The sequence below is a fragment of the Amblyomma americanum genome, chromosome 3 (assembly GCF_052857255.1).
Source record: "Amblyomma americanum isolate KBUSLIRL-KWMA chromosome 3, ASM5285725v1, whole genome shotgun sequence".
Taxonomy (NCBI): Eukaryota; Metazoa; Arthropoda; class Arachnida; order Ixodida; family Ixodidae; genus Amblyomma; species Amblyomma americanum.
The window spans coordinates 167,595,154-167,605,912 of record NC_135499.1 but is presented as its reverse complement, the minus strand read 5'-3'; the positions used below and the strand labels follow the sequence as shown (position 1 = coordinate 167,605,912).

The 10,759-nt window shown below is 46.8% G+C and overlaps 1 protein-coding gene across 1 annotated transcript; it reads right to left on the bottom strand.

Annotated features, from left to right (window-relative positions):
• Window positions 1-740: 740 nt before the first annotated feature.
• LOC144123452 (uncharacterized) lies at window positions 741-8,688 on the bottom strand. Its single transcript, XM_077656276.1, has 4 exons — window positions 8,587-8,688; window positions 3,583-3,851; window positions 2,568-2,840; window positions 741-1,023 (listed from the first exon to the last, which is right to left on the bottom strand). Exons 2-4 carry the CDS (start codon window positions 3,696-3,698, stop codon window positions 897-899), a joined length of 516 nt encoding a protein of 171 aa, XP_077512402.1. The 5' UTR covers window positions 3,699-3,851; window positions 8,587-8,688; the 3' UTR covers window positions 741-896.
• Between the last annotated feature and the right edge of the window lie 2,071 nt (window positions 8,689-10,759).

The following is a 10,759-nucleotide window of genomic DNA, read 5'->3' as shown; positions in this document are numbered from 1 at the left end:
CGCAGTTGTCTGTAACGCTCCTTGATCCGCGCCGGTTACAGATGGCCAGAATGGAATGCTCGTCACACTTGTATGATAATGCCGTAAACACCGCAAGGTATCGCGCAGACAGCTTCTCACCATTCAGAAACGACGACATGAAGTAATTTCGCTGCCTCAGTATATCAGATAATCAGAAGTACTGAAGGATTTACTGCAATTACTGCGATTATAACATCACTTTATTCACTAAGCTACCCGCCTTTTCATATGGTAGTAACATGCATGCTTCACAGAATGCCAGAGCAATGTCGCACTCTATCTGTTGAGAATAATAAACAGCTGAGCACGTTTCGTCAGTTTGTCGAGGAGATATACACAGCTTCGATTTCGAGGCTGCCCGCTGTTTTTTTTTTTTTACATGTTTGGGGTGACAGACGAAGTCGGGACATCAGTCCCTCCCGTCCTACTATACGTGATGAATATCATGTCTTGCTATTCCATGAAGGATTTGTGTATGCAAATGTCAAGCGCCTTCCCATTAAGTAGCCTTGTCGGATGTTTAAAACAGGTTGGATCAGCCGCCTAAACATGCCAGGTGACAGCTTCCACAACATGACATGCGTGCTTGCCCAATTTAATGCAATCCTTAGCACAAGGCTTGAAGCCCTTGAGTCTATACGATCGCCGTATTGTTTTTCTTACTTTGCAGGTGTAAGCTTTTCATCCAAATATTACTGTAAGGACATAAGTGCGCCGAGTGAAAATCAAAAGCGGAATTGATCCGCTACAACAGTCTGACATTTAAAGCCGTTTATGTTTCATACCTGTTCTAGACAGTGCTTAGCCATAACTACATTCGCAAGCACCTTACGTGCGATTAAAGAGTTCTAAGGGAGGCAAGACGCATATATGCGTCATCGTTCTCCATATGTTGGCGTTGGTCGCTCCATCCGTATTGGGTGGATGTCTGGCGACAGAGCCTGGAACCCTTGAGGCGGAGTGTGGACGCAGGTGACGATGCAGTCGTCGATAGTATCGAACCTGCGATTCGTCAGCTTTCATTAATAACAGAGGCTTTACGTCGTGATAAGTTGGTTAAACGGAACGCATACCAACAATTCCTCGTTTTGACGATAATTTTTCCAGCTGTTTGCTTTTGCTACTGTATTTTAACGTCAAAACTTCTTTGACGCTTAGCCAGTGAGCATAAATACGTATAAACTTAGTGACATAACCGCAAAGATTTCCTTCGTCTGACTGAAAGTAGGCAAAAACGAGCGATAAATCACAAAATCATCACACGAAGAAAATCAACCAAGTAAGAACAAACGACAAAATAAAAAAACAAACAAACAATGCCTTCCTGGTGACAAGAAAGAGCAGAGGGAGCAGAGTTTACTATCGGTGCAGACAGGAAAAGTTTACGTTAAGAAGCGTGCCACTCAGTGCCCCATCCGCAACAGCAGCGCGCAGTGTGGCCGGGCGCTAGTTGGGCGCAGGCAGTGAGCTTGAACACGTAGCGCTCACAGCGCCGCGTACACTGTAAAAAGCGCAACCCTGGCGCTATTCGTTTGCAGTGCCGTATCGTCCTACATATGGACGTGCACACCAGTCGCACCATCTAATAATGAAAATACGTGAAAGCGGTTCATCGCAAGGATGAAGACGCTTTTTTTCTGTAATGATAACAATCGTGAGTGTTTTAACAGCCTTATTTTTTTTTCAACGAGAAAAACAATGAATATAGAGCAAAATGTAAAAGCTGACACAAAGCTGGAAAACTACTACTGCGAGTGTAGCCGCTATGACGACAAGCGCACCGCATACGCTTTGGCGCCACAGCTTGAAAATCGCCAAATTATCAGCAAAACAAGAGCTACCAATCATTCGCCCCTTTTCGTGGGCAGTTTATAGTAATAATAATAATTGGTTTTTGGTGGAAAGGAAATGGCGCAGTATCTGTCTCATATATCGTTGGACACCTGAACCGCGCCGTAAGGGAAGGGATAAAGGAGGGAGTGAAAGAAGAGAGAAACAAATAGGTCCGTAGTGGAGGGCTCCGGAATAATTTCGACCACCTGGGGATCTTTAACGTGCACTGACATCGCACAGCACACGGGCGCCTTAGCGTTTTTCCTCCATAAAAACGCAGCCGCCGCGGTCGGGTTCGAACCCGGGAACTCCGGATCAGTAGTCGAGCGCCCTAACCACTGAGCCACCGCGGCTTAGTGTTCGAATTAAAATAAGAATAGTACAAATCAGAGCAACCTATCGCGCCGAAGAATGTAACAGCGACGCCGTATTTTGTCCGAAGCAGGAACGGAATCAAGCGAGCAGCACATCGCCACTTTTCCCATGCAACACGTCAAATGCCTGTGGCGCGCGGGTGTGGTCGTTTGTAGCGTGGATTCGCCCTCAAAGCGCCACTAGATACGTGGCGTTCTGCGCTGCTCTGTGCATTGGTTGCGCGCATAGTCACTGCGCACGGCAAACTAAAGGAGCTTAATACCAGCGTGCTTGGTAAAACGGAGGCAAGAAAATCGTAAACAAAGACGGTGTTCTGTGCGGTCGTCTTGCGAACCTACCGGCGGTTTTCTTCGATGCAGCGGTGCTTCTTGATCGTGGGAATATCCATCCAGTGGCACTCCATGCTACCGTTCGAATTAGGATACGCAAAGTAGGCTTCTTTTATGGCTTCGACGGGACAGGCGTCTCCGGACTCGGGCCCATAACAGTGAAACTGGGCAGCATAAATCGGCCCCTTGCACAGGCTTGCGCAATCCGACTCCCATTTGTAGTGCGCGATCTGGTCGGTCATGCGAGGACACAATCCGGTCTCAAAGCTCCACTCCTTGCAACTGCAACGCATGAAGAAGCAAGTGAGGTTCCGGCCGTGCTCATCAGTTTTGGGATCGTGAAGTTTCTTCGCCAACTAACTAGACCTGATCAGTATTTTTTTTTTAAGCGCGCGGTACTATTATTCGTGTCAATGTGTGGGAATGAAACTGTCTATGCGGGCCATTAACCAGGTCAGAGGACCCATAGTAGGGCATCGCCGGATGGAAGAGATCGTTTCATTTCTCACTTTCTTTAGAATTATTTGTAGAGTGCAGCATGCTTTGCGTACTTTTGTAAGTCATAGACGCTCTGTGTTTACTTTCGCTGGAATTGCCAACGAGTTTCATCTGAATGATTTGCCTAAAGTGATGCTAATTATGGCGACTATAACTGGTTCTAAACATAAGCAACCAATAGAGGTGCCGTCCATAGACATGCTGATGAACGGAAAGGGTATAAACTGCGCGAATAAGACGGGACGAGAGGCACACAAATCGACAGACAAAGCGCAGTGTCTGCTTGTGTGCCTCTCATCCCATGTGTGCCTTTGTGTGCCTCTCGTCCCGTCTTGTTCGCGCAGTTTATACCCTTTCTGTTCATCATGAACCAACTAGCCCACCAGAACGTCCTTGTTCATTATGCTGATGAACCCACGCCCCCCAAACTAACGTGCAAACAAATCAAACGCTGCTTTCAAGGAGCACGCTCTCGAGAAAAGCATCGCATTACGTAAAAAGAAGAAGTACTTCCCAGCCGTTTTACCTTACGCCGTCGTAAAACCACCACGCCTGCTTCATGTCGCTCTTTTGGCAGGGAACCAGTTCAGGGGCTTCGTAGCAGATATCCAGGTGCGGGCTTCGCCGCACGCATGCATCCATGCAGTGCGGGTGGTGGGGGAATCGGTTTCGACCACTGATGCAATTGAAGTACGGCTGGTCCCTTGTCGAGAGGCACTTTTTTGTGGCGCCGTCGTAGTAGTACCCCTCGTTTCCCTGCCCGCAGTACTTGAACTTGATCGGAGAATCGAGACACTGCGATGGAAGTCGCGCGCTTTCGCCGCAGCTGCAATTTTTTCGCAGACGAAGGAATGCAGCGATGGCACTGTCATATGAATGTCAGGGAAGGAACTGCACAAGCCTCTGTTGAAAATTGGGATTCCCGCTACGCATCATGTGCGTCTAATAGCAATGTTTCGTTATCAGTAGTGCGGTAATACTTTTCAAAACGGGCACACCGTTTGTTATCAAGCAAGGAATGCAGTGCCTAGGCCGAAGAACGAGAGACCCTGAGCATAGCAGGTCAGTTATTTTAGTGTTCACCGCGTAAGCGTTACTACTTTACCTCCCGTTAAGCGCCCGTCCCGCGGTTTCGCGTCGGTGTGGTGGTAGTGGTAGTAGTAGTTATCGGCGTAGCAGGTGGGTTATTGCCATGAGAATCATCCGGAGGGTGGTTACAGTAGAACGAGAAAGCTACGGCGAGAATTAGGAATGCTCAGCCACAGTGTGGTTTCCACTCGTAGAACTCAGAGAGTGGTTACCGTGTTTACCGTGTTGCTCAATCCCGCGTTAAACAGTGGTAATCTACTGTGAGTTTCTTTTTTATTACATATACACCGAGATCCGCTGTATTATTTTTCTCCATAGCAAGCGGCGTCGGTGTTGTGTCTGTCCGAAGCCGTGATCAAAATATGTCACGTCGATCAGCTGTTCAGTGAGAATTTTAACAAGCAGGACCGGGAAGTGGTGCCATCATCATCATCATCATCAGCCTGACTACACCCACTGCAGGGCAAAGGCCTCTCCCATGTCTCTCCAATTAACCCTGACCTTTGCCAGCTGCGCCCACCCTATGCCTGCAAACTTCCTAATCTCATCCACCCACCTAACCTTCTGCCGCCCCCTGCTACGCTTGCCTTCTCTTGCAATCCACTCCGTTACTCTTAATGACAAGCGGTTATCTTCCCGTCGCATTACATGCCCTGCCCAAGCCCATTTCTTCCTCTTTATTTCGACTCATCATCATCATCAGCCCTACTACACCCACTGCAGGGCAAAGGCCTCTCCCATGTCTCTCCAATTAACCCTATCCTTTGCCAGCTGCATCCACCCTTTGCCTGCAAACTTCTTAATCTCATCCGCCCATCTAACCTTCTGCCGCCCCCTGCTACGCTTACTTTCTCTTGGAACCCACTCCGTTACCCTTAAAGACCAGCGGTTATCTTGCCTTCGCATTACATGCCCTGCCCAAGCCCATTTCTTTCTCTTGATTTCGACTAGGATGTCATTAACCCGTGTTTGTTCCCTCACCCACTCTGCCCGCTTCCGATCTCTTAACGTTACACCTATCATTTTTCTTTCCATGGCTCGCTGCGTTGTCCTTAACTTAAGCTGAACTCTTTTCGTTAGCCTCCACGTTTCTGCCCCATAGGTGAGTACCGGTAAGATTATGCTGTTGTACACTTTCCTCTTGAGGGAAATTGGTAAACTGCCACTCATGATCTGCGAGAATTTGCCATATGCGCTCCACCCCATTCTTATCCTTCTAGTTATCTCCCGCTCATGATCCGGATCAGCTGTCACTACCTGCCCTAAGTAGACGTATTCCGGCACAATTTCTAGGCTCTCGCTGCCAATTGTGAACTGTTGTTCCCTTGCTAGGCTGTTGAACATTACCTTGGTTTTCTGCATGTTAATTTTTAGACCCATCGATCTGCTCTGCCTGTCTAACTCGTTGATCATAATTTGCAGTTCACCTCCTGAGTGACTCAGCAAGGCAATGTCATCAGCAAATCTCAGATTATTTAGGTATTCTCCATTTATTCTTATTCCCAACTGTTCCCAATTCAGGCCTCGAAATACCTCCTGCAAACATGCGGTGAACAGCATTGGCGAGATCGTGTCGCCTTGCCTGACGCCCTTCCTTATTGGAATTTTATTGCTGACTTTATGGAGGACTATAGTAGCTGTGCAGTTGCTATATATATCTTCCAGTATTTTGACATAAGGCTCTTCTACCCCCTGATTACGCAATGCCTGTATGACTGCTGAGGTTTCCACTGAGTCGAATGCTTTCTCGTAATCAATGAAAGCTATATATAGAGGTTGGTTATATTCTGCGCATTTCTCTATCACCTGATTGATGGTGTGAATATGATCTATTGTAGAATATCCTTTACGAAAGCCTGCCTGATCATTTGGTTGATTAAAGTCTAACGTTGCCCTGACTCTATTAGCGATTACCTTAGTAAATACTTTGTAGGCAACGGATAGTAAGCTGATCGGCCTGTAATTTTTCAAGTCCTTGGCGTCTCCCTTCTTATGAATTAAGATAATGTTTGCATTCTTCCAAGCTTCTGGTACAGTCGAGGTCATAAGGCATTGCGTATACAGGGTGGCTAGTTTTTCTAGCACGATGTCCCCTCCATCCTTCAGCAGATCTGCTGTTACCTGATCCTCCCCAGCTGCTTTTCCCCTTTTCATTGCTTCTAAGGCTTTCTTTACTTCACCTTTCATTACTGGCGGGATGACGCATTGCTGTGCACTGCTGTCTTTCTCATTAGCGTTCTGATTACATTGGCTACTGTACAGGTCTGTGTAGAACTCTTCGGCTACGTTAACTATCTTATCCATATTGCTAATGACATTGCCCTGCTTGTCTCTTAATGCATACATCTGGTTTTTACCTAGGCCTAGTTTCCTCTTCACTGTTTTTAGGCTACCTCCGTTCTTTAGAGCATGCTCGATTCTCTCCATATTAAACTTCCTTATGTCGGCTACCTTGCGCTTATTTATTAACTTTGATAGCTCTGTTAGTTCTATTCTATCGGTAGTGCTAGATGCCTTCATGTTTTGGCGCTTCTTAATCAGATCTTTCGTCACCTGAGATAGCTTCCCGGTATCTTTTCGAACTGTCCTACCGCCTACTTCTACTGCGCACTCCGTAATTATTGATGTAAGGTTATCGTGCATTGAATGAACATCAAGATCATCTTCCTCAGTTAAAGCCGAGTATCTGTTTTTCAGCGCTATCCTAAACTCCTGTGCTTTCCCTCTTACGGCTAACTCGTTAATGGTCTTCTTCTTCGCTAGCTTCTTCCGTTCCCTCTTCAAGTCTAGGCTAATTCTAGACCTTACCATTCTATGGTCGCTGCAACGCACCCTTCCGAGGACGGCCACATCCTGAATGATGCCAGGTTTAGCGCATAGTATGAAGTCTATTTCATTTTTAATCTCACCATTGGGGCTCTTCCAGGTCCACTTCCTGTTTTCTCGTTTGCGGAAGAACGTATTCATGATCCGTAAATTATTTCTATCCGCGAATTCGACTAATAACTCTCCCCTGCTATTTCTAGAGCCTATCCCATAGTCACCTACCGCGTGGTCGTCAGCCTGCTTCTTGCCCACCTTCGCATTGAAGTCGCCCATCAGTACAGTGTACTGCGATTTTACTCTATTCATTGCTGATTCTACGTCCTCATAGAAGCTTTCAACTGTCTGGTCATCATGGCTGGATGTGGGTGCGTAGGCCTGCACCACTTTCAGCTTGTACCTCCTATTCAGCCTAATTACTATAGCTGCTACCCTCTCGTTAATACTGTAGAACTCCTCTACGTTGCCAGCTATATCCTTATTAATGAGGAAACCCACACCTAGTTCTCGTCTACCCTCTAACCCGCGATAGCACAGTATGTGTCCGTCCTTTAGTACTGTATACGCCTCACCTGTCCTCCTAACTTCGCTAAGCCCTATCACATCCCATTTAATTCCCGCTAGTTCCTCGAACAGCACTGCTAGGCTAGCCTCACTAGCTAAAGTTCTAGCGTTAAACGTTGCCAGGTTCAGATTCCAATGGCGGCCTGTCCGGAGCCAGAGATTCTTAGCACCCTCCGCTGCGTCACAGGTCTGACCGCCGCCGTGGTCAGTTGCTCTGCAGCCGCTGGGGACTGAGGGCCGAGGGTTAATTGGTTTGATCATAGAAGGTTGTGGCCAAGTACTACACCAGGGTGGCCAAATCCTGCTCTGGTGAGAGAGTGCGTTGTCGGTTCTGGTCACCGAGATAAGGCCGCACTCCAGGCCTGGTTATGCAATTCCATCGACACGCGGATTTTTTTTTTTTAACCCGGTGGAGAATTGCGCGGCACCAGGATTTGAACCCCGGTCCTCTTGCACGCGAGGCGGATGTTCTACCTCTACGCCATCGCTGCAGCGGACTAGGATGTCATTAACCCGCGTTTGTTCCCTCACCCACTCTGCCCCCTTCCGGTCTCCTAATGTTACACCTATCATTTTTCTTTCCATGGCTCGCTGTGCTGTCCTTAACTTCAGCTGAACCATTTTCGTTAGCCTCTACGTTTCTGCCCCGTAAGTGAGTAGCGGCAAGAGTGGTGCCATACCTGCAGTCTACAATAGTTCGCGTGACCGGACAAGGCACACCGTGAACACAGCACTCTGCCCATATCCGCATGGCCGACATTCCCACTAGGCAAAAGGTGCTATAGAAACTTTTCTGGTACTAACTACCACATCACTATGCCGAACACGCCGGTTACCCTAGAGAAAGCACCATGACCAGAGCTCACTTAAAGGAAAGGCTCATTGAGTATGGAGTTGTATATCACGGGCTGTTTCTGATGCAAAACGTGATTAAAAACACAAGTCCAAACTAAGTCATGACATCTGCCCGCCACACCGGATAATGCACAACAGTGACGCCATCTGAAACGGCCAAACCACCACGATAATTAATATCTAGCCCGTTCATACTTACCACTTTTTTCGTTGTCGGTTTTCTCGTCGTGGTGGTCGTGGTGGTCGTGGTTGTAGTAGTAGTAGTAGTAGTGGTTGTAGTGGTGGTTGTAGAATTAGTGGCTGTTGCAGTTGTGGTACTCGGAGTAACGCTCGTACTCGTTGAAGCGGGAGTCGTATTGGTAGGGGGCCGCCTGCTGAGCGTCACGTGAACGGATGCACCTTCCTGGGCAGCGAAGCGCTGTTTTCTCTCGCCCCACAGGATTCCCGTGACGACCACGATGAACAGGATCAGCACCACAAGAAAGGTGACCGCGACCCTCACGCAGATGGCCGACCCGATGTCGTCGTCGTCTTCTGCAGCACATCGCGAAAGCGCTTGTCCGGATGTTACAGCCAACACGTGCCGAATGTTTTGGCATACCTTTGCTCGTTCGCAGAATAATTACTACGGCAGAAGCGTCTGCACAGAAATTTGAAAGCATTTCGGCTAAATTTTGTCTAACTTGAAAGTAAATAACAAAGTAGGGATTATGAGGGTGGCCCTATAAAGCAAGGCCACGTTGGCGCTAAGCTTAAAGATCGTTGATCATCGATCGATGAACTCACCGCGGGTCCATATCTAATTTAAAAGATGATTATATTAATTACAAATAACTTGGCAGAAGTTCACTGTGAAAATTCTTGCTTGAAAACTATATAGGATGAATACACACTTCCAAAACAACATCAAGCAATGATATCTGACCTATTGCGCCGTGCTCACAAGTTATTTCGTCTTGCTTACTTCTGCAGTGCAACACTGCAACGTGGTAGGAAAACACTGGCCGCCAACAGATGATCTAGATAGTCGTTTATCGACGTCGACGTTTTAATTACTATTATCATCTCGGGCTGAAATTATCCCAAACAAAATTTGTTTAGACAGTCTATAGACGGTCCATATACTTCTGTAAATTCTAGACAAATGCTATAGACTACTCCATATGCAATACAAATTCTGCAGACAGTCTATAAGTAATCTATAGGTTTATGGCCATAGATTTTAGTAGACCCTTTTCGATAGAAAGTCTACAGGCTATGAATAGATAAAAGGATATATTTATAGGAAGGCAATAAGTCTATAAGAAATCTATAGACTGTCTAAAGACCATTTTTATAAGAGATATTGCTTCGGCGGCGGAATGTAAATGTGTGCTTATTACGCGTAACGAGTTATTTCACGACAAGTGACAACTCAAAGCAGAGTACGGCCTTTGCAGGAAGGAATAGACCTCCTCTACTTAAACAAAAATAGCTCCTTATTGCTTTGGTGAGTTGCCCATGTTGTACATTCGTTGAAGGATGCGAACGATGACAGAGGCTCGGAACCAAGAAAATAAAACTATAAAGAAAGGGAAGTAATTGTAAATTGTAAATTTTAACATCTCATAGTGACACGTCGACTTTGAGGGATGCCGTAGCTGAGGAATTAATTTAGGGCAGCTGGGATCTTTTTACCTGCACTTACATCGCACAGCACAGCACAGCATCGCACAGCACAGCATCGCATAGCACAGCGCTTTTCTATTTCGCCTCGCAGGGGCAAAGACCTAACCCATGACCTTGGATTCACAGCCCAGAGGCTAAAGCCTCTGAGAGAATGCAAGACCGTGCACAATAATGCAAAAATAAATGTGAGAAATTTGTAAATAGAAAGCGGTATGATAAAATAGTGAAACGTAAGACTAAGTACAACCAGGCTGGAAGCGAGAAGCATTGAAAACCAAAATTAGCGGTTGTTTGCGCTGCAAGCAAGCCATACACCGACGCAAGCTGTTTAGACGATGTTAGCCTTCAAATATATCATGGCCGTTCCTACCAACACCGGCGCTAATCATGGACAGCCCATTTTTATACACGTTATTTTTTCCGTAGGCGAAGTATCTCAGAAGTGGGTTGAAGGCGTCACGTGCCCATCTCTCTGAAAGAGAGAGAAGGTGGATGCCCGGAGAATAACTCCTCCGTTTATAAGGGATTGGCCAATTCTAATTGAGATCTAGAGCGTGTATACGCACCCCAGCTATCACCCACGCCTGAGCCTCAGCCGGCCCTGCTACTCGAAGGAGCTTCACCACGAAGTTCTGGCGCGTACAGTACACACGTACAAGTGCCTAAAAAATAGCAGGCTATTTGTTGAATTGCGATTAGCCAAC

Excerpts from the sequence above, each read along its gene's own strand:
- LOC144123452 (XM_077656276.1), bottom strand. The coding sequence starts at position 3,698 with ATGGATGCATGCGTGCGGCGAAGCCCGCACCTGGATATCTGCTACGAA. Across the intron at positions 2,841-3,582 it reads TGGTTTTACGACGGCGTAAG|TTGCAAGGAGTGGAGCTTTG; the intron begins GTAAAACGGCTG and ends CATGCGTTGCAG. Across the intron at positions 1,024-2,567 it reads TGCATCGAAGAAAACCGCCG|GTTCGATACTATCGACGACT; the intron begins GTAGGTTCGCAA and ends GACGAATCGCAG.